Source organism: Cebidichthys violaceus, unplaced genomic scaffold, assembly GCF_023349555.1.
Source record: "Cebidichthys violaceus isolate CVI_PGR_0920_01 unplaced genomic scaffold, fCebVio1.0.p SCAF_41, whole genome shotgun sequence".
Classification (NCBI taxonomy): Eukaryota; Metazoa; Chordata; class Actinopteri; order Perciformes; family Stichaeidae; genus Cebidichthys; species Cebidichthys violaceus.
Genome location: NW_027176606.1, coordinates 1,317,365 through 1,339,393, shown reverse-complemented (window position 1 = coordinate 1,339,393; position 22,029 = coordinate 1,317,365). Strand labels below are relative to the sequence as shown.

Here is a 22,029-nt window from a genome sequence, read left to right as displayed (position 1 = left end):
ATGCCACATCATGTGCTGTTGTAACGGCGGCTTGTGAGGAACGTGATGGTGTCTCCATTTCAGAGGGTCGACTTCACGCCCAGGAGGACATCAGAGGACCTCTGTCTGAGCTGCAGCAGCAGGTGCTGCCGGACATCAAAGACCAGATCCAGGACTACAGGTACGTCCCACTGAGACTCAAAGACTGACAGCAGTTCATAATAATAATAATAATAATAATAATAATAACAACCATTTCCCAGGATTTTAATCCGTGAAGCTTGTTTTTTTTTTTTCTGAAGGAACAAGCAGATGATGGGTCTCGGCTCTCTGTTCGGAGAAGGAGACCTGCTGCAGCTGGATGGAGACCCGGTGAAAGAGAGACAGGTGGTGGACAGACAGGTCACCGCCCTCTGGGAAATACTGTGAGTCTCCATGACTGACACATGATTTTTCTTGTTACCAAAAACCGCAAAATTGCAAAAACGTTCGGCCCAAATCACAGTAATGTCAAACGATTCCTTTGGAGTTTATTCCCGTATTTTTTACTCTTGTGCCAAAAGATGAACCATAACTTGGTTCTACTTCCAACATGTGGCTGCAATCATGAAGTGAATATTTACCCACCCACACACACACACACACACTACACACACACTCTCTCAAGACTGTTGAACCAGGTTGCCTGGCAACAGGGTCAGATGTTTGGGGCCCAATAAAATAGTTATGAGAAAGCGACAGAAGGAGCTCAGCCAGGCTATCATAACAAAGGTCAAAACCTGGAAACCACATGACATGTACTCCTTTGACTCGACACACACACACACACACACACACATTCCCATCACATGACTGCAGCAGCGCCGTGTGTTTCTTCCACCTTTCTGAATGAACTGGATTTAACTCCGAGGAATCAAAGTGGATATCTGTCTGAGAGCCTGTTGTGTTTGTGGTGGGGGACGAGTTAACGGCCTTTTTATGTCTCTCTCTCTGCTCCAGATCGAAGCACGAAGAGGACAGGAGGTAAGCGACCGAGTGTCTCGTCCGTTACAGTGAAATGTGCTTCATCAGCAGATCCGCTTCTTTCTTTGTTAACATCTTGTCTTTGTTTGTCCTCCCTCCCTCCCTCCCTCCCTCAGTTCTCCTCTGGCGTCGGCCGTTCACCTCTACCTGCGTCATTCGGGTATCAAGCTACGAGACTCCAAGGTCTTCCCCGGTCTGAGCGCAGAGAAGGAGAAGTGGCTCGCCTTCTTGAAGACGAAAAAGGTACGTCTAAACGTCTGCAAATGAAGTCGCGGCAAACGCTGGAGGCAGGTTCTACTGAACCCGAGCGTCTTTACACACCTGGAGCTCACCTGTAGAAGTCCGGCAACCCAGTCAGCCTGACTTCTGGGTTCATTTATTATTGCGATTATGTGACATGACTTTATGGTTCCCTCTCTCCCCACAGCTGAGCGGTACCAAGAAAGAGAAAGATGGAGAGGATAAAAAGAGGAATCCCATCCTGAAGTACATCGGCAAACCCCGGTCCACGTCCCAGTCCAGTAAATACACACACACACACACACACACACACACACACACACACACACACACGTTAACTGTCGAAATACTTCCGTTCGCAGTACATTGAGTACACTGTGAGTAGTCGTGATCAGCTGATACACACAGACATGCGATGCTCCCACTCACTGTGTTTGTCAGACCGCATTGATTCATGTCTGTCCTCTGTTTGTCCTGTTGTCGTTTTTTGCAGGTTCATTCATTGATTTATGGATTTTTCATTGTGTCTGATTTCACCGTTTCTTTTTGTTTAATTTTTTGTTTTTTTCGTAGCATTCCATGTCCCGTTGTCCCCCACCGAAGGTATATATATTTTATCATTTTGTTTTTCACTCTTTTTAGTTCAATTTTGATTTCCAACAAGCGAAGTTGCCGTGTGTACTTCCTGTGCCACCTGAGAGTTTGTTTTGTGTACTATTTAACTGCACTGTACACTTAAGCAGTGCCCGTGTCTGCAGTCCGTCCTGGCAGCGTGAGAAACATCATTCAGCAGTTCGAGAATCACACGGAGACGGGGGAGGAGGGAGGAGACGCTGCCGACCCGCAGAGGCTCTCCTCCAGCAGCCTGGGGGAGGACAGCATGGACAGGTAGCGCTAAACCACATCACCGCCTCTAGTCTGTGCTCAGTGAATGTGGCCGCCTGAAAGTAATGCTGTGTGTTTTCTCTCTCTGTCTCCATCTTTGTCTCTCTCTGTCTCCGTCTCTCTCGCTCTCTCTCTGTCTCCATCTCTCGCTCTCTCTCTGTCTCCGTCTCTCTCGCTCTCTCTCTGTCTGTCTGTCTGTCTCTCTCTCTCTCTCTCTCTCTCTCTCTGCCTCTCTCTGTCTCTCTCTCTCTCTCTCTCTCTCTCTCTCGCCGTCTCTCTCTGTCTCTCTCTCTCTCTCTCTCGTCTCTCTCTCTCTCCGTCTCTCTCTTTCTCTCCGTCTCCGTCTCTTTCGCTCTCTCTCTCTCTGCCTCTCTCTGCCTCTCTCTGTCTCTCTCTGTCTCTCTCTCTCTCTCGTCTCTCTCTCTCTCCGTCTCTCTTTCTCTCCGTCTCTTTCGCTCTCTCTCTCTCTGCCTCTCTCTGTCTCTCTCTGTCTCTCTCTCTCTCTCTGTCTCTCTCTCTGTCTCTCTCTCTCTCTCTCCCCATCTCTCTCTCTCTCTCTCCGTCTCTCTCTGTCTCTGTCTCTCTCCCCATCTCTCTCTCTCCGTCTCTCTCTCCGTCTCTCTTTCTCTCCGTCTCCATCTCTTTCGCTCTCTCTCTGTATCTCTCTCTCTCTCTGTCTGTCTGTCTCTTTCTCTCTCTCCCCCGTCTCTCTCTCTCTCTCTCTCTCTCTCTCTCTCTCTCTCTCTCTCCCTCCCCCCGTCTCTCTCTCTCTCTCTCTCAGCCCTACGGTCTCGGTGCGTCTGGCACGCAGCGAGTCGTTGAAGGCTCAGGGAGAAGGCCGGCGGCGGGGCGTTGTCTCCGGGACGGAGTCCGTCCCTCGCTCTCGTAGCGATGTGGACATGGAGGACTGCGGGGAGGAGAGGGAGGGGCCGGGCCTCCGGCTGCTGCAGCACAGCGCCTCGTCGTCCGCATCCAGCAGCTCCGCACGGTAAACGTCCACAAAGCCCGAACGTCGTCTCAGACGGGGACGAATAGAAATACTAACATGAGCTTCGACAGAATCAGAACGCACCGCTTTGACTCAATCACCCCGGACGTTTACCCCCCCCCCCCCCCCCAATGGAAGTGTAGGTTTTCACCTCATGCCATCTCTCTCTCCACTCAGGTCTCTAGAGAACCCTACACCCCCATACACCCCTCGGTCTAGACGCAGGTGAGTTTCAAATGTCATCCCCCGTAGATGATCAGTGATTGTCTGGCAGGGAATAAGAAATAAAGATGGCTGACTTCTCTCCCACATGTGGACCTCTCGAAGCTTTGGTTCACGAGACAGAAATGATGACGTCTCCCCGTAAAGATTTGTTTCGTACCGGCTGCGCTGCTGTATCTAAACGTCTTCTGTCCGTCTGTCCGTCCCTCCGTCTCACTCTGCAGGAGTGTGGACTCGCCGCTGGCCCTGCTGCCGGACGCCGCGGCGCTGGAGGACGAGGTGTCCGACGGCCAGAACTGGCAGGACACGGTTCCCCCTCAGCTGCTCGCCACGCTCAGTCCGAGGGAGGTGGACAGACAGGCCGTCATCTACGGTACGAGTCAAACCGCGGCGCGGCGCGGCGCTCACGTCCGACGGTAACTTACCTTCCTTGATTGCTGATGATGCTGACGACCCCTCTCTGCGTTCATCAGAGCTGTTCACCACCGAGGCGTCCCACCTGCGCACCTTGAGGGTCCTGGACCAGGTCTTCTTCCAGAAGATGAGGTCTGTGCTGAACTCCGATGAGCTGGCCTGCATCTTCCCCAACCTGCCCCAGGTCTATGAACTCCACGGTCAGTCTGTGTGTGTGTGTGTGTGTGTGTGTGTGTGTGTGTGTGTGTGTGTGTGTGATAATGTACACGAGTCATACGTAAAGAAGAGTAAGCATTTAAATGTGGTTCTTGCCCGTCATTGGAAGAGAGTCTCTGCTTTCTGCTTCTCCTGTTTGCACCTTTTTAAAGTGAGTCGTTGCTTTGAGTCAACATGTAGTCAGGGCTGTAGCTCAGTGTTAATAATAAGCGAAAGCAAATACGAAGCGAAGGTTGTGGCTGCAGCCTTACTGAGTCAATATGCGCTCTGGGCTTTAATTAAGAGCCCACATCAAAGGAAAGGCTGTGGTATTATTGCCAAACTAGACTTCAACTTCAGCACTGGATTTGATTTAATGTCGCTTCTGTCTCTCTCCTTTGCAGCAAGTCTGTGCGAGGCGATGAAGAAGCGACGGGAGACTCCCATCGTTCAGGACATCGGGGACGTGATGCTGGCCAGGGTGAGTGAAACAACATCTTCTCATCTCTCCTGTGTTTCTGTGCAGTTGGTATGTTAACGGCGTGTGTGCGTGTGCGTGTGTGTGTGTGTGTGTGTGTGTGTGTGTGTGTGTGTGCGCGTGTGTGCGTGCGTGTGTGTGTGTCTCCAGTTTGAGGATGCAGCCGGAGACGAGTTTCAGGAACAAGCGTCGCAGCTGTGCAGCCAGCAGTCTCAGGCTCAGGAGCTCATCAAGAACAAACAGCGCAAAGACCCTCGCTTCGCTCACATTATCCAGGTACACACACACGCACACACACACACACACACACACACACACACACCCCACTTGTGTATGTCACTATATTTAGAATTCTTGTGCTTCGCGTGTTCCCCCCCCCCCCCCCCCCGTTTGTTCAGGAGTGTGAAGCGAGTCCTCACTGTCGAAGGCTGCAGCTCAAAGACCTGCTGGTGTCCGAGATGCAGAGGCTCACCAAGTACCCGCTGCTGCTGGACAACATCATGAAGCACACAGAGGGTGAGGCGTTGGAGAGACACATCCACGCGGGAAACACGGCAAACAAAGTACGATTTTTAGAAACCGATGTTTCGTGTGTTTTTTTTTTCTTTTTCTCCGTTTAGCCGGTTCGTCGGACCTCCCCTCGCTTCAGCGCGCCCAGGCTTGCTGCAGAGGGATACTGCAGGCCGTGAACGAGGTCGTGAGGGAAACGGAGCACCGGCAACGCCTCAGCCAATACCAGCGCAGGCTGGACGCTGCCCCTCTGTTCAAGGTAGTCAAATAGTCGCGTTCCCTTCCTTCCTCGTTCACAGGCATTCCAATCCCTTTTTTTTTTTTTTTGTTTGCCTGAATGTGTTTTTGTTTCCTCTTCCCCCTCACAGAGTCTAGACCTCAGCACTAAGAGAATGATCCACGAAGGTCCTCTCACGTGGAAAGTCAGCAAAGACAAGCAGATGGGTCAGTAGTGTGGACGCGTCCCGCATTGACACATAGGGTCTCATCGGCGTGGTTTAACGCGCCTCTTTGTCTCCCCTTTTCATCTAGAGATTCAAGCGCTGCTGCTGTCCGACTGCCTGGTCCTCCTCCAGAGGGGGCCGGACGACCGGCTGCAGCTGAGGTATCCGTCCCGCTGGCTGGGCGGAGGCGGAGGAGGCAGCGGGGACAGCAAGACCTCCTTCAGCCCCCTGGTGAAGCTGGACTCCCTGCTGGTCCGCTCGGTAGCTACAGGTAAAGGCCGCGCGGTCACACCGACGGATGCTCTCCCGCGTTCTGCTGCTCTAATGCGTACGCATGTTGTGATTTCTGTCCAGACAACAAAGCCCTCTACGTCATCAGCACCACGGAGAGGCAGATCTACGAGCTGGTGGCCGGGACGTCCTCGGAGAAGAACACGTAAGCTCTTTTCCGTCGCTTCGGGGGGGGGAGGCTTTTTTCCGTGCATCCCGTGGTCCTCTTCAGCCTCCAGAAACATCTGTTCTTGTTTTGCAGCTGGAAGGATTTACTTGAAAGGACCATCTTATCGGCCGGCGGTTCATCGCCTCTGATCAATCACGCATCCACACCTATATCGTGAGTAAAGCTTAAATAAAGGAATGCGTCGGGGGGCTGCTTTGCCACGTCAATATCTTTTTTTCCACATTAATTTTCATTGTGCTTTTTATTTTCTAAAGCTCCCCGAGTCTCCGCAGTGCGTCCCCGGTGTCGACTGGCAGCAATGTCTATACAGGTAAGAACCACATTCAGCCTTGAATATATATATAAACTGCAAATGTATGTGATCATATAGATCACATACATATATATATGTATGTATATGTATTTTTAATCTTCCAGATAACTCCATAACGGAGCAGTCAGACTCCATGGAGACGCATTCCTCCAGCGACGACATCGCGCTCTCGGCAAGCGCAGCTACGGACCAATCGGGAGCCTTCGCCTGCGGCGAGAGGAAAGCAGTCGGTGTGGCGGAGTCCGCTTTACAAGACGGTGAGGAGGAGGAGGAGGAGGAGGAGGAGTCAAATGCATCGTAGCGTCACTGCTACGAACGTGAGAGCAGACGTGTAAAAAAAAAAAAAAAAAAAAATGGCCCCCGTTGATTTCTTTTCGTGCCTCCGCAGTTGAAACACTCAGGCAGCTCATATTACGAGATCTGGAAGAGGACGGTTGGAGCCACGCTTCGGACGACACGCCCACCAACGAGGCGGCCAACGGAAGGAGCTCCTTTGCCGGAAGACGGCGGCCGGAGTCCCCGGAGACCGCGCTCAACTTTAGCGCCGACGAGTGGGAGGCGGAGCCTGAGCTAGAGGCGGAGCCCCCCGAGGCGGAGCCCCCCGAGGCGGAGCGATCCAGCAGCGTTCAGGTCATACGGAAAGGTAACGGATCAAATGGAGGAAATTCTTCGACCGGGGCACGAGCGAGTTAATTCAAGATTTCAAACCTTTTATTTCCGGGCGTCTTTAATGGCTGCCTTCCTCCGCATGATTCCTCTGCACCCTGTGATTCGTTATTTTGTTCCTTACGCACTTGAATCTGCTCTTTCTCTTTTTGTCTGCGCGCTCTTTCACTCGTCATACACCTTCACCACCTTCTTCTTCACCCCTTCCTTAATTCACACACACACACACACACACACACACACACACACACACACACACCCTTCCCCACACACACACACACACACACACACACACACACACGTTTCTATCCTCTATCCTGTGCTATAGCTGTGGTTGCGGGTCCTCCTCCTCCTCCTTCTTCTTCTTCTTCTGTCCCTGACGACATCACTGCTGGTGTCACCCTCCCCTCCGACCAATCATCCGAGCCGAGAGGCGAGGCCACAACGCAGGGTAAATGACGACTAAATCGGTCAAGTTCTGTAGCTTTTATCTTTTTATTTCCATTTCTAACATTCATCCAGACAGAAGAAAGAGAATATACTCTTTATATGACTCACCGGAAAACACTCTCCGTCCTCCAGGGAACACTTTCTACTTGGTCATGCCTACAGAGCAGGGAGAGAGCGCCACCGATGACTTCAACGACGCCAGCCGCTTCCCCCGGCCTCCGGAGGAGGAGGAGGAGGAGGAGGAGGAGGAGGAGGAGGAACCGCCGGCCTGCGCTCCAGAGCCCAGCCGGCGATCGGAGGCCCTGCAACTGGAACGGGAAGAGGAAACGGGCCAATCGCAGGCCGGCCACCAGAGCCACGTGATCAAGAATGTGGACGAGATTTTCCACACGATCGAGGGGTTGATGAGCAAGCTGCGCCAGCTGAAGGTGAGTTGAGGCGGGGTCTACTACATCGGTCTGAGGGGAGAATACTCAGAGGCTCACAGACATGAAGTGACGATCTGTAACTTTTTTTTTTACAGGAGATCGAGGCGTCCCATCAGAAGCTTTTAACGACGCTCAGAGAGCCCTTCGTCGATCAGGAGTCAGAGGACCGACAGTGTGGCTCTGCAACCGTCTCCAGAACACCGAGTCTGGATCGTGGCTCAGGAGACGGTGAGGGTTGCGGGCTGAATCTTACACCTTCACACAACAATGGCTGTTTTCTTTTCCGTGTAATATCTAATATTTTTGTATTTCCTTGAACCCAACCAGGCAAAGAGGGCGGTCCAGCAGAGCCCAAGATTCAGTCGACGGGATTCTGACGTCGCTGCAGAGAGGACGTACTTGCGGTCGCTGGATCTCACTCATACGTACCCACCGTCAGACTCGGGGCGTGGGGGGGGGGGGGGGACCCACTCAACAACACTACACCCCCCCCCCCCTCGTCCCATGCATGCACTGGCCGGTGGAACAGAGCCCCAGGGAGGACCGTGGCTGCTTTCGGCACAACCTCTGACTCTCCTACCAGAGCATGAGGGACCGAGGAAAAGAGTGTGAAGGAACTTTAAAAAAGACGACGAGTTGACTGGTGAAGAGAAAGGAAGAATGGAAAGTGGGGAAGAAAGGGGGGAAAAAAAATAAAAAAATGACCCAAGTTGGGTATTTGTGAAGGAAGAGGAGTTTGTATGTCTCGCTTGTAGAAGAGCTGGTTGAAGGAACGGAGCAGAAAAGTGTTGAATTGTTAATTTAAGGACAAATCCGAGGGACCCATCACCCCTGCACTTTACCCACAATGCATCCCTCTGTCGCGTACGTTCTCTACAGTTGGACGGATCAGGGACTTGGAGATGCCACTGACTTTATTTAGGGGGGCTGATGTTTAAGCCCCCCCCCCCCCCCCCCCCCCAACCCCACCTCCACTGGTTGCTTTTACACTGAGTTCACCTGCCGCCACGGCCGAAGGACTGTGTCTATATAATTCAGGTTATTTGCACTGGGTAAGGAAATCAACATCACACACACACACACACACACACACACACATATGTAACCATTCATCTCAGACCGTCATATCCCCACATTGTGGTGGGAGAGTCATTTGTGATCAGTTGCAGCCGCACTGACACATCCTCAAGAGACCCGGAGTTCATTTTTTTTTTCTTTTTTTTTAAGTTGTGGAAACACTACTGCGCTGTTTACTACTGAAATGCCGGCAGGTTTTATTTTCAGCGCTGCTTCAGAGGCGTAAAGGGATCTCAGTGGATTCACACAGCTGTTCTGACCATCAAGTTCAGGTTTTTTTTTGGGAGATTTAGGACGCTTCAAGGGGGGTGTGGGGGGAGAGTTCAAGGCAGGCTATGTTGACGACAACTGTGAGGAAAAGGGGGACAAGAGTCGAACTTTAGAAACTTGAATATTCACCGAAAACCCCCGTTTGTAACTCGATTGAATTGCTGCCAAATATTGCCGCTGACACTACAGCTAACGCTTCGACTGTGCAGCCTCTCCACCACAGAGAGTGTGTGTGTGTGTGTGTGTGTGTGTTTTGTGTGTGTGTGTGTGTGTGTGTGTGTGTGTGTGTGTGTGTGTGTGTGTGTGTGTGTGTGTGTGTGTGTGAGAACATACCACGGTAGAGACTGTGAACCAGCAACTTCTCCCTTTCTCCCAGTGTTGGAGAAAGACTCTCTCTCTCTCTCTCTCTCTCTCTCTCTCTCTCTCTCTCTCTCTCTCTCTCTCTCTCTCTCTCTCTCTCTCTCCGCACAGAACAGCTTGAGAAAATCAAAAGCTTCATAAAATACAACTGTTGCAACTGTTAGATGAAGCAAAAAAAAATCAATCTAAGTGAATAGTTTGACATTTTGGGAAATACACTTCAATACCACACTAAAAAAAAAAATTAAGCTAGCACCAGCAGCTGCTTAGCTTAGCTTAGCTTAGCTTAGAGGATGCAACAAATACGATGCGTGTTAATTAGTGAACTTAAGAGGTGCTCGTCGGTGGATTTTGTAACACCCCCCCCCCCCCCCCCGCTTTGTTTCCAGTCTTTACGCTAAGCTAACTAGCTGCTAGCTCCTGCACGGTACTCCACACGCAGACACAAGAGTGTGGTATTGATCTCATCTAACGGCACAACAAAATGTCCGAACTGTTTTTGGATCAAAAGTAGGAGGGATTCAACGGCGCCTTGGTCGAGGCGCGTGTAACCAGCAAAGACCGACACTAAAGCCAAGTGCTTCTTTTTACGCCATTTATCTTGGACTCATTCTACCGAAACACTAGACTGGGGGGGGGGGAAAGTTTGTAGTTTTTGAACGTATATTCGTTTGGGAAGAAACCCACTGGACTGGATTTTATTTGAGCTGGTTTCAAATAGTAACCGATGAGCGCTTTTAGTGAGTTTACCCAGCCAGACCTGACGGTACGCTGCCGACCCGAACAGACCAGCAGCCGGACCGCTCTCTTCATCAGATGTTTCACTACCCGGTGGAAGCTTTTCACTCTTTAGCCAGCAAACGCCGACGGAGATGATTCACATAAAAGAGTTGAAACTTAAAAATAAGTGCTACCGATCGGCAACGCGGCTTTTTTTATTTTATTTTTTATTTTTTTAGCCCGCTGGCCCCGTATGAACTTGAGGAATTTGTGCTAAAATGTTGAAATATTCTACCAAAGTGAAATATGTCTTCAGAGGTGTTTGAAGGGAACAGTTTTGTTTTTCTCTCGATATTTTTGGTTGCTGATTTTCAAGCATCTCAGACCAGATGGTTTTTAGGTTTTTTTTTGTCCCCGACGTGAAAAAGCAACATATTCCTTTTTTGTTTTACCACATTTCCATGCCGAGCTTTGGGCGCTCAGTCATCACACATATGTGTCGTCTGTAATATGGCACAAAACACACAGCAGATGGTCTGAGCCCCCCCCCCCCCTTAACTACAGCATTTTTCATCTCCGATTTCTACCTCTACACCTCCGTTTCTTTGTATCTTCCGTGATTTCTTCTTTTCAGACATTTATCTTGTACATTGACATCAGCGTTTTTGGCCTTAACAGGCTGTTTAAAAAAAAAAGAAATAAAAAAAAAGAAGAAGAAGCTATAACTGATTCCTTTCTTTAAAAAAACAACAACAAATGTTGCACAAACAAACTTCCCTGCACGGTGCAAACTACTGTATGCATACACACGCGTCTTTAACTCTCATCTCATTGTCTTTTTATTTTGTCTTTTAAAAAAAAAAAAAATTGAAAAAAAACATTTGTCACTCATGTAATATAGAGAGATCAGACCCACTTGTTTTATATATGTTAATTTTTTTTCTTTCTTTTCTGTAAAGCCTTAGTCCTCGTATTTGATTTTATTTTTGTAGATATGATTCAAAAAAAAAAAAGGATGTATAAATTATTTTCTTCTCCCTTGTTTTTAAAATCGGTGAGATCGTTTAGCTGCACAGAAGGAAATGGAGCTCCTGTCTCAGATTCATGTGTTTTGTGAGATTAAAAAAAAGAAACTTGCTAAAGAAAATGAAGTGTGGATCGTGAGTCTTTGATCTTTCAGTTAAATTGTCAATTGTTTTTTTTTTACCACTTCAACTCCTACCATCTTTCTAAATCAACCAAGTTGAGAGGATTTGTCTATAAACTAATGCCAGCAAACACTTTTGTTTCCTCTGATAGTCAGAACAGACTTGCTGTAGTTGCTATTTAAAAGTTAAATGAAAAAAACAAACAATAAAATGACATCTTCTGGATTTGTTCTCTCAAATAAGGAAAGAAAACAATGTCTTTACTCTAGTTTATGCTTTGTGAAGACTAAATGTGTCAATGGCATTTGCTACGAGAATATGACCGGAAATGAATCATTCTTGGTGTAAAAATAAAAGCAGAAAGTTTGCAAAAGGTCTGAGCGGTCTAATAGACGTAGACATGTTAGTATGATAGTCAGTATTTCTTAAATACAAGCAGTTACATAACTTACGTTTGTCCGAACTTAGCAAGAGGCAATACATGGTTTTCTGTTCATTGTGTGGTCAAATTGTACATTAATAAGAAAAACTATATTTTTTTTATTTATCGCCTCATTTTTCTAGGTCATATTGAACAGATTTCTTTACAGACCTACATGTATCAGTTAATCACATGTACGTGATTCTCTTCGTATATTTGTGGTTTGTACGTCTAATTATATGACGCGTTCACATTATGACAACTTCTACTAATTAAAGTAGAACATTTCATTTAAAATAGAATTGATTCGGTACGTTACCTTTTTCATATATTTCTTTCATTGTTGTAATTTTTTGTGGGTTAGCAGTTAACAGTTTGTCAAGAGTAAGTATTTTTATTATAATATGATATAACAGTAGAGTATCGTGGAGCAGAATCCCTTTAACCTTAAAACCTCATTTTCACATTGAGATTAGGAGAAAATGTTTATTAATAATTTATAAAGACATTCAGACGTTGCTGTTGCTCCTCAGTCTGTTTTTACGTTAATTATTAATAGGTTGAACCCCTCGATGTAATATTTAAGAGCAGTTCTTTAGAGGATACAATGTGCAATTCAATGTGGCAATGCATTGACCGTGTTATTGCATTATTCATCCATAACACGGTTCATGTATTATTGTCGTTCTACAACACAGGGTCGCACAACGAAGTGCAAGTTGTGTCTGTGAGTCGGGTTTGTTACATTGTAACGTGTCGGTTTTATTTTGAAAAGTCATCCCGGAAGCTGTGAGTGTACTCTATGTAGCTTGACGGTGTGTGTGTGTGTGTGTGTGTGTGTGTGTGTGTGTGTGTGTGTGTGTGTGTGTGTGTGTGTGTGTGTGTGTGTGTGTGTGTGTGTGTGTGTGTGTGTGTGTGTGTGTGTGTGTGTGTATGGGGGGGCTCTCAGCCGGAGGAGCCGCCTGGACGTCCACACAGAGCCGCTCAGCTCAGCGGGGCTCCGGCACACAGCAGATGCGGAGCCGGGGTGAGGAGCGTGTCGCTGCCTTCTCGCTCTCTCTTTCTCTGTGTGTATGTGTGTGTGTGCGTGCGCGTGCGGCTTCGACTTAAGATGCGATTCAACAGCCGAGAAAGCAAACAAGTCGCGTTCACCTGAAAGGGAACACAAAAAAAGGGGGAAACCAGTTGCACAGTTGCGCGTGGACACCGCGGACGGATGAGAGTCGGGAGAAAGTGAACGCGGAGCTTTTTTTTTTTTTTTTTTTTTTGGAGGCACTTTTCGTTGCTCGGCTCTGCTGCTCGTTTCTTTGTGCTGCGGGTTTGCAGCTTCTCCCCCCCCCCCCCCACCCCCCTTTTGGGATAGAAAGGTAAGACATTCCTGCATGCATTATGGGTAAAACAAAATGAGCTGTTCGTGTATAAGCACGAGCACACCGGCTGATTGCTGCTTTAATGTAACAAAAAACTACAAAAACATTGAATCCCGATTTATTTTCTCTCCACACACACTTTGATTGCAGTAGCTGTGCTCGGTCTGTCAGGACTGATGAGTTGGCAGATAAACAGTATCGATCACAGATTCACTGAAGCTGATTTTCACCACCAGTGTGAACGCGATCACCGGGTTTCCACTCATTCATTGTTCTCATCCGCGCACTTTAACCGGGTTTTTTGCGCTTTTACGCACTGGGTGCCAAATTGAACCCTGGTAGATTCCCTCCACTGTGGCCACAATCCATGTATGCTGTGCGGTCTGTTTGCTCATCACTTCATCCTGGGTGTGTTCCGCTTTGTCTCGGACTCCGCTGTGTTGTTTCCACTGGTGTGTAACTCGACTTTCCCCGTGACGGTCGCCGGTTGATTTCGTGCGCGCTCGCAACGTGAAGGCCTCGAAAGCCTGGGCTTTGGGTTGCTCCGAGGAGTCCGCGAGGCGAGGCTGCAGCCACGCCTCGCCGGCCCACTGCCGCCCTGAGGCCTGGAGGGCCCCTCGGGAGCCACACGGGCTGCAACCTGAGGCTGCAACGCATGCAACAAGACGTTCCACCCAAAACATGAGGGGGGGGGAGCGTTTCACTTTGCAACAAAGTCGACACACTCGCGCTCAGTTTACATGCAATAATGCAAGTTTAGTGACTTATTTTAAAATGATTGATAAACCTCAGATGCACACTGCTGCTGCTGAGAAAAACGTACTAAACAATATTTCATGACAAGCATCTGCTAGCATATCTGAGTGGTTGACATTTTTTACAGTGTGGTAATAGTTTTTGTAGTCTGTGTCCACACTGCACGTGGGGCCTCTCGCATCCCAGATGATGCTCAACTGTGGAAACCAGCATAGATCAATCAGTGGTGGATTGATTACAGTGGATGAGGCTCATCGGAGCGATCGATGTGAGAGAGAGAGAGAGAGAGAGAGAGAGAGAGAGAGAGAGATGGACTTGTTTGTGTTCACGACACCATAGTGTTGCTGTTGTTCAGCGTAGGGTTAAAGCTCTGACTTTTGATTTGGAAGTTCCTGCTCATGAAGTAAGGCGTGTTAAGTCTGCACGAGCTGCAGCAAAGATCATTTTTCATGCCACTAGAGAATGTGATTTCCATTTGTACCCGGAATGCGAGCGGTTTGCTCTGCCTGATGAGATGATGAGACAACAGCAGAGTATATTCTTCTCGTTTTTAAATGCAGAGATAGAGAGAGATGTTTTCCTCTCTACAGCTTCTCTAAAATGTGTTTTTTTTTAAATGGGTTATTGTCTCTTGGGCCGCTCCGGGACGTTGACATTGTTATGAATGCGTTCGTGTGTAAAAGCTTTGTCTTCATGCCGGAGCACAACTCTTCACCCCCGGTGTTTCTTACAGGCTGCATCAGACTTAGCCTTTCAGCGGTCGGTTTGTTTTGGGGGTGTTGTGCAGCGTTCGGCTGATGGAGTCAACGTGGAGCAGCCTCACGTTCTGCACTGCGAGAGTCCCAGCTGAGAGGGCCGCGTGTGAATCACATGAAAGCCATCACTGAACACACTGCGGCGTCTTAAACGTGGCAGACGGACACGGGAGGTCATGGCACGAAAAATTGAGAGCGCGAGCTTTCTCATTAGCCTTGTTTGTTCTGCGTCCGAGTGCAAACTTAAAATGGAGGACAGAAAACAGAATCGTGGTAAATGATTAGTGTCTGTTTCTGTCTTCTGAGGTGTGTATTTGAGGGAGAATGAGAGGAGGGGGGGGGGGGGGGGGTGCAGAGTTGTTGTTCTGGTTTCTGTGGCAACTACCCCCCCCCACCAACCCCTGTCTTTTCTCACCCCTAGCCTCCCATTCATCCCCATTGTAGTAGCTAAGCTCTGTTGCCCTGAGAGACCACGGGGGACAGTTGGGGAATGTGGCGAGTATGTATCACGCAAAAAAAGAAAAAAGAAAAAGATAAACCGGCACAAGCGGATTTGTCTAAATGAGCCGCTCCGATGTTGTGCCTCTGCTCCTCCCTGCAATGCCGGCGCACACCGGGAGACTCGGAGCCGAGAATAGAAGTTTGCGTAATTGCCCTTTTTTTTCATTGGCTGAGAACACACTCGAGGCCAAATAACTTGAGTTCGCTCATAAAAAAAAGAAAAAAGAAGAAAAAAAAGCTCCCTTAATCCGGAAGAATGGGCCCGGTTATGTCCTGTGACTGAAAACACCTCAGAGTGCCAACATCTTAACAGTGTCTCTCTTCTTGGTGTGTTCCCCCTCTTCCCACTCTTTTATTCCCGTCTGTTATGATCCATTATCCGTCTCTCTCCTTACTCCTCTCTCTGCCTCCCTTCTGTACAAACTCGCCTATTTCTCTCATTTATCTTCCCCCAGGCCTCCAAGATAGATTCCCTCAGGAGTAAAGTGGACTTGCTGCGCCTCCCTCTGGCCCTCTCCACCAAGTCCATCAGCAACCGTAAGAGCCAGCTGGGCGTGGTCTGGGAGAAAGGCGGCGGCGGCGGCTCGTGGGCAGGAGGGGCCCGGAAACCCCGCCCACCGCCGGCCTCCGACATGGACAACGAGTCGACGTACTCGGGCTACTCCTACAAGTCGTCCCACTCGCGAAGCTCCCGCAAACACAGGCAAGAAGCCCGCAGGTTCTCAGAGGTCTCACTGAGTTCGGCACGTTTATTAAAAGACATTAATCCAATATCAAAACAGTTTCTGTTGATCGATTTTAAGGGACGACTTGTTTCTGCTCTAATCGAACAAGTGCATGAGTATAGTTCTAGTTACTTGCACTTAATAGATCTTTTTACAATATTAGATTTGTATATATATATCATATAACTATTGCTGAGTCCCTTCAATAATCTAAGTTTGTCTATCCATCAATACTAAACCATCTGACTCCTCCTCCTCCTCCTCCTCGTCCTCCAGGGATAGGAGGGACCGGCATCGCGCGAAGAGCCGCGACAGCAGCATCCGTGGAGACAAGTCGGTGACCATCCAGGCTCCCGGAGAGCCGCTGCTGGACGCCGAGTCCACCAGAGGAGACGACCGGGTCAGAGTTCCATTTCCATCGCTCCTCTTAAGCCGCGTTGTGCCGCGTTTCTCCCAGCGCTCATCTCCCTCTCTCTCTCTCTCTCTCTCTCTCTCTCTCTCTCTCTCTCTCTCTCTCTCTCTCTCTCTCTCTCTCCAGGATGACAACTGGGGCGAGACCACCACGGTGGTCACCGGCACCTCCGTGGACAGCGTCTCCAACGAGGACCTGACACGGATGTCCAAGGACCTCGAGGATTCTTCGCCGCTGGAGTGCCGCCGTTACCTCAGCCCGGCGTTGGGCGCCGTCCTGGGCCTCTTCGCCCTGGTCACCCCTTTGGCCTTCCTGGCGCTCCCGCAGCTCCTCTGGCGGGATACGCTGGAACCGTGCGGCACGCCGTGTGAGGGCCTTTACATTTCTCTGGCCTTCAAGCTCCTGATCCTCCTCATCTCCACCTGGGCGCTGTTCCTCCGCTCGCCCAGAGCCACGCTGCCGCGCTTCTTCATCTTCCGCTGCCTGCTGCTGGCGTTGGTCTTCCTCTTCGTGGCGTCCTATTGGCTCTTCTACGGGGTGCGGGTGCTGGAGCCCAGAGAGACGGACTACAGGGGGATTGTGGGATACGCGGCGTCTCTGGTGGACGCGCTGCTGTTCATTCAGTACCTGGCGCTGGTGCTGCTGGAGGTCAGACACCTGCAGCCGGCTTTCTGCCTGAAGGTTGTGAGGACCACAGATGGAGCTAGTCGCTTCTACAACGTGGGGCATCTCAGGTTAGTGTGTATATGTGTGCGTGTATATATATATATATATATCTATATATATATGTCTATATATATATATATATATATATATATGTCTATATATATATATATATATATATATATATATATATATATATATATATATTCATTTTTATTTACAAAAATATTTAGATTTTTTTTCTATTTAAAATTTGCTCTTATTATGGTTTTTTTAATTAATTTGTTTTTTATGAAACATTTAATTTTTTTTTTCTAAATTAATTAAATGTTTCATAAAAAAGGAATTAACTAATTAAAAAACCCGTAATAAGAGCAAATTTTAAATAGAAAAAAAATCTAAATATTTAATAGATAAATGTTTATTTATGAAACATTTAATTAATTTAGAAAAAAAAAACATTGCCATCATCAATAAGGTTTATGTGTCCAGCTGTCTAGACAGGCCACATAACGGAGCCACGTGCATAAACGCGTCCTCAAGCTTATTTTCGGTTCCAGGTCTACTTCTTTTTTTTTTTCTTCTGTTTTACACGCGTCGCTACACTGAATGTGACACTGAAAACCTCGGGTGAGCGACACTCAATACTCCGCCTGAACGCATCCTGTGTAAACACAGATGGGAGGACAGAAGCTGCTGCTTGTGCTCTGCTAACGCGCTGCTCGCGTTACCTCCTGTGTGGGCGCAGTGTTGGATGACGCCATGTTGTTAACCTCAGGGAGCCCGACGTGGCAGCTGCAACCCTTGACCCACACTTTGCATCAGCAACCAAATACCATCCCTGCAAAACGTTACTCTCTTTGCCTAATCTATATAGACGGCACTACGGCAAAAATAAATAGTGATTATATTCCCATGCGGGATTAAAACATTTCCAAACATTAAAAGAAGAAAAATAAATAAATAATTGCGCACAATTGGCCAACTGGAGATGATCATTTTGTGCTTTATAATGACGCTCCTGCCCTTCGTCATCGCTCTGTCAGAGCTGTTTTTTAGGCTCGTGGGCTTTCTATTTCCTCAGTGCAGCAGTGGGAGTGACTGTTTCCGCCTCTAGTTCACCACTTCCCTTTTTATCTGCATGTTAGCATGTCTCAGCTGTCTGGTGGTTCAATGGTGATAAACACTGATAACAGCGCTTTAGTTTTTCAAATTAAAATGTCAGTTAAAGGGAAGTTCTTTTCCCCTCCCCCACAGTATTCAGCGGGCAGCCGTTTGGGTTCTGGACCAGTACTACAGCGACTTCCCGGTCTATAACCCCGCCCTGCTCAACCTGCCCAAGTCCATCCTCTCCAAGAAGATGTCTGCCTTCAAGGTCTACAACCTGGGGGAAGGTAAAACGATCTTGCGTGCTGTGTTTCACCATCAATCTTTTCCATTCAAGTCACTTTAAAATACAATAAATGAGGGGCGGGAAGCAAACATTAAATGGCAAATGACACATTTGTAGTATGTAGTATTTATTTTTTGTTACGTCTGTCGACAGAGAACAGCACCAATAACTCTACGGGACAGTCCAGGACTATGATCGCAGCCGCTGCTCGGAGAAGAGACAACTCCCACAACGAGTACTACTACGAGGAGGCGGAGGTGGAGCGGAGGGTCCGCAAGCGCAAGGCCAGGTGAGGACATACCCACGCAACACAAGCGGCTTTAAATTTCTGTTAGCGTCTCGCTCACTCTGCCGGTTCTCCTCCCAGGCTGGTGGTGGCGGTGGAAGAAGCGTTCACCCACATCAAGCGGCACCAGGACGATGAGGCGACCGCGTCCTCCCCCAAACACCCGCGGGAGGTGATGGACCCCAGGGAGGCGGCCCAGGCCATCTTCGCCCCCATGGCGAGGGCCATGCAGAAGTACCTCCGCGCCACCAGGCAGCAGTCCTACCACAGCATGGAGAGCATCATCAACCACCTGGAGTTCTGCGTCACGCACAACATGAGCCCAAAGGTGAGGACAGTAGTTTAACGTTGTTTTGTTTATTGAGATCATTTTACAGTATTTCCATGTATTGAATTTATTGTATTTTAAATTTTATTATTATTTCTGATTATTTTTTGTATATATTGTATTGAATCATATCACATTTTTTTGTCTAATTTATATTCTAGCAATTTTTTTGTATTGTTTTAATTCATCAGTTTCTTCAACAAAAACCGGTTAGTTGTTTGCATATTATGAAGCTTTTTTTTGCATTCAACCCCATTTTTTTCCCTTCACTTTCAATCGACCAAAGTACATTTCAAGCTGTCTGAGTTGACCCAGTTTACTGATGAACAGTGTCCTCTTAGAGCTGTACACATATATCTTGACAGTGTGGAAATTTGAAATTGGGTCGAAAACCTTTATTTGCTGCTCTAAAAGTTATACTTTACTTTCAACTCTCAGCCCCGTAAAACGGATACCGACGGTGCGTTAGTGCAACTATTTATAAACTGATTTGCGTTTCCTTCTCAGGCTTTCCTCGAGCGTTACCTCAGCCCCGGTCCCACCCTCCAGTACCTGGACACCACCAGGGGGCGCCAGTGGACACTAGTGAGCGAGGAGCCCATGACTGCTGCTCTGCGCCAAGGCCAAGTCTTCTCCCTGAGGCGCCTCGACTTCTCCCTGGTCGTCACAGTGACGCCCCTCCCCTTCCTGCGCCTGGGCGAGGAGTTCATCGACCCCAAAAGGCACAAGTTCGTCATGAAGCTCCAGTCGGAGACGTCCGTGTAGCAGAACGGGGACTCAGCGATACTAATCTTAGTGCTTTCAGGGTATCTTTTTTTATACCTGTTTTTAGTTATTGTTCATGATTTCTATTGGTTGATAAGTTCAACACCCAAATGACATGGCTAAAATAGTTCCAGAGAAGGCAAGGCAACAGTAATCGCTGACCTTTTATGTTTGTTTGAGGAACAAACATGTGTTTGTTCCTCAAACGAACATAACATTAGACACTCTAACTGCCTGCGCTGCTGGCTGCTTCCAGTTTCTAGAAAACTTGGTATTAGTTCCGTTTTGTAGTATTCAAACACACATTTCGTGAAATACGTTGTTTTGACAAAGATTTAAACCTGAAATGACCACTTGAGTCTTTTACATTTGATTTTTAGCCACATTTGTAATTCATGCGTACAACATTTATTCATGAGAATAAACCCATGTCGGATGTGGAGCGTCCGTGGTAAAAAACAAAGAAGACTTCTTTGTCTTTGAAGACAAAGAAGTCTGTGTCTCGGCTGACCTTTTTTTTTGAACGTCAGACGTGAGAGGCTTCGCTTTAGCTCTTTCTTTATCAGAGCTTATCCTACTTCTCCCTTCTTACGAATTTGGCCTTTACGGGCAAGAATCTCCTGCTCTTTTCTCCCCTTTTTGAACACTGACTGGATTCGCTGACTCAATCTAAGGGAGGTGAAACTGCTTTCCCTATTTTTTTTGATTCCGCTGAAAGGTGGACGTGCATAGTTTCCACTGAAAGTATGAAGTAAGAAACACTGGATGGACTTGATGGACTGAGCATTTCACAAGTGGATTGTTTTGTAATATTTCTTGCTCAGGTTTTTGTTGAATCACCTACAGATATGCACTCCTGCACTGAGAGAGAATAGAACTTTCTAAGCACAATCTAGGACCAGTTTATGACCAGTAACACTGATGGCAGATCTTGTCACCTCTACCTAATGAGGTTTGAGCTCCAGCCAAGTATCGCCAATGTGCTTTTTTTTTTAGGCAGCTTAATGTTAATTATCGTCTTTGATATTTTTGCATAGTGTGTGAATTTGTGTGTGTGTGTGTGGTTGAGCGTGGCTGCATCATTAACCAGACAAAGTGGCCAACTTGTCTCATGGCCTGTGACCCAAAAGCCACAGGTTCTCTCCATCTACGTGATTTGATTTATTCAAAAGTTTTGTATTTTAGAAATTTAAACGGTTAAAGTAATCTAAGAGCGGCCCTTCATTGCCCAACCCTCGTGGCCCCCGTCTTGTAGAGGTGCCCCGTGTCCAAAATCAAATTTTAATACTTTGATTAAAAAGTACTTCACCGATTCAGCCTTGCACTCCGATAATATTGTCTGTCTCACGATGGGCAGTGAAAAACTGATGCAGCACAACCAGAGATATGCCTTTTTTATTTCCACATATTCTCTTTCCTTGTCAAAACCTGGTGCCTACGTTACCCACAACGCAACTCAACTGCCACATCTCAATATAGCGCATCCTCACTTTTATTATATTTTTTTACTGTACATCAATTAATATGAGCAGTTTGATTCTGCACCTACAAATAGTTCAGCTTTATCTGTCATTTATTTTTGGTACTTTTGCTTAAGAAATTTAAATACTTTCCAATTAATTGTCTGTTGATTCATAGACTCATTTTTCCACAGTCCTTGAGTACTAGTTTGTGCCATATACTGTATATTAGGGGTCAACAGAACAGGGGCCCCCCAGCAGGTTCATCCAGCCATGGGTTGATGCGTGTGCACACTAGTGTCTTTTGTCACTCTGATGTCCTTTTTATACTACAGATGGAGATTGTGGTGCCGCTCACAAGCAGTTCACGTGTACTTGGTTTTTTTTGGTGCCGTTTTCTAAGGTTGTGTGTTTCCTGTTGTTGTTTTTTTTGATGGGTCACTTTGTTGTACTCGATATAAGCTCCTAACACCTGTTCTTGAAGAACATTGTCTTTGAAAGCAAGATTGTTATTTACTGTTACGCTGTGTTGTTGTTGTTTTTTAGGACTGAGTTGATGTAAAAGGTTTTTAATAAATGATCTCACCCAAAGTTACTTGTCTCATGTAAGTCACAAGTTGTCTTGAATTTTTCTTTTCAGGAAGTGAAACGTATAGTGTGGGGGTGCGGCAGAGGTCGTGAAGCCAGAATGACGTGTAAACATTTCCATTGTTGTATGAATTACCCTGTATCTAAAACAATTGGAATTCACTAAACTAAGTACTAAATACTATGAAATAATACAACGTATATGGACACTACGAAACGCAACAAGGTATTCAGTTTCAGAATTGTTACTGGTCAATGGGGAATTTACCCAAAAAAGTACCATTAGGATTTTATTTATTTTTTTTTTTTCAGGCTGATAAATTTGACAACCAGCTTT

The 22,029-nt window shown here is 47.3% G+C and overlaps 2 protein-coding genes across 11 annotated transcripts in view; both read left to right on the top strand.

The window, feature by feature from the left end:
• The window catches only part of arhgef11 (Rho guanine nucleotide exchange factor (GEF) 11), a 15,342-nt gene extending 7,177 nt beyond the window's left edge, over nt 1-8,165 (top strand). For 3 of the 10 annotated variants that reach the window (XM_068728118.1, XM_068728125.1, XM_068728117.1), the window contains 26 exons: nt 64-160; nt 282-404; nt 979-1,002; nt 1,119-1,245; nt 1,430-1,523; nt 1,816-1,845; nt 1,983-2,130; nt 2,909-3,115; nt 3,293-3,340; nt 3,562-3,710; nt 3,811-3,951; nt 4,351-4,427; nt 4,575-4,700; nt 4,823-4,940; nt 5,045-5,193; nt 5,303-5,378; nt 5,466-5,648; nt 5,732-5,813; nt 5,910-5,990; nt 6,092-6,147; nt 6,255-6,407; nt 6,539-6,793; nt 7,145-7,267; nt 7,399-7,694; nt 7,790-7,922; nt 8,022-8,165. In XM_068728118.1, the coding sequence (XP_068584219.1) occupies nt 64-160; nt 282-404; nt 979-1,002; nt 1,119-1,245; nt 1,430-1,523; nt 1,816-1,845; nt 1,983-2,130; nt 2,909-3,115; nt 3,293-3,340; nt 3,562-3,710; nt 3,811-3,951; nt 4,351-4,427; nt 4,575-4,700; nt 4,823-4,940; nt 5,045-5,193; nt 5,303-5,378; nt 5,466-5,648; nt 5,732-5,813; nt 5,910-5,990; nt 6,092-6,147; nt 6,255-6,407; nt 6,539-6,793; nt 7,145-7,267; nt 7,399-7,694; nt 7,790-7,922; nt 8,022-8,071 (3,146 nt within the window). In that variant the 3' untranslated portion in view covers nt 8,072-8,165. The remainder of the gene's footprint in view (nt 1-63; nt 161-281; nt 405-978; nt 1,003-1,118; nt 1,246-1,429; nt 1,524-1,815; nt 1,846-1,982; nt 2,131-2,908; nt 3,116-3,292; nt 3,341-3,561; nt 3,711-3,810; nt 3,952-4,350; nt 4,428-4,574; nt 4,701-4,822; nt 4,941-5,044; nt 5,194-5,302; nt 5,379-5,465; nt 5,649-5,731; nt 5,814-5,909; nt 5,991-6,091; nt 6,148-6,254; nt 6,408-6,538; nt 6,794-7,144; nt 7,268-7,398; nt 7,695-7,789; nt 7,923-8,021) is intronic. The other 7 variants (XM_068728121.1, XM_068728119.1, XM_068728123.1 and 4 more) reach the window with 6 other exon arrangements.
• Nucleotides 8,166-12,712: 4,547 nt separating this feature from the next.
• LOC137885962 (vang-like protein 2) lies at nt 12,713-21,693 on the top strand. Its single transcript, XM_068728329.1, has 8 exons — nt 12,713-13,057; nt 15,528-15,775; nt 16,074-16,197; nt 16,336-16,943; nt 18,130-18,266; nt 18,419-18,554; nt 18,633-18,879; nt 19,387-21,693. The coding sequence occupies exons 2-8, from the start codon at nt 15,705-15,707 to the stop codon at nt 19,642-19,644; spliced, it is 1,581 nt and encodes a 526-aa protein (XP_068584430.1). The 5' UTR covers nt 12,713-13,057; nt 15,528-15,704; the 3' UTR covers nt 19,645-21,693.
• The last annotated feature ends 336 nt before the right edge of the window (nt 21,694-22,029 follow it).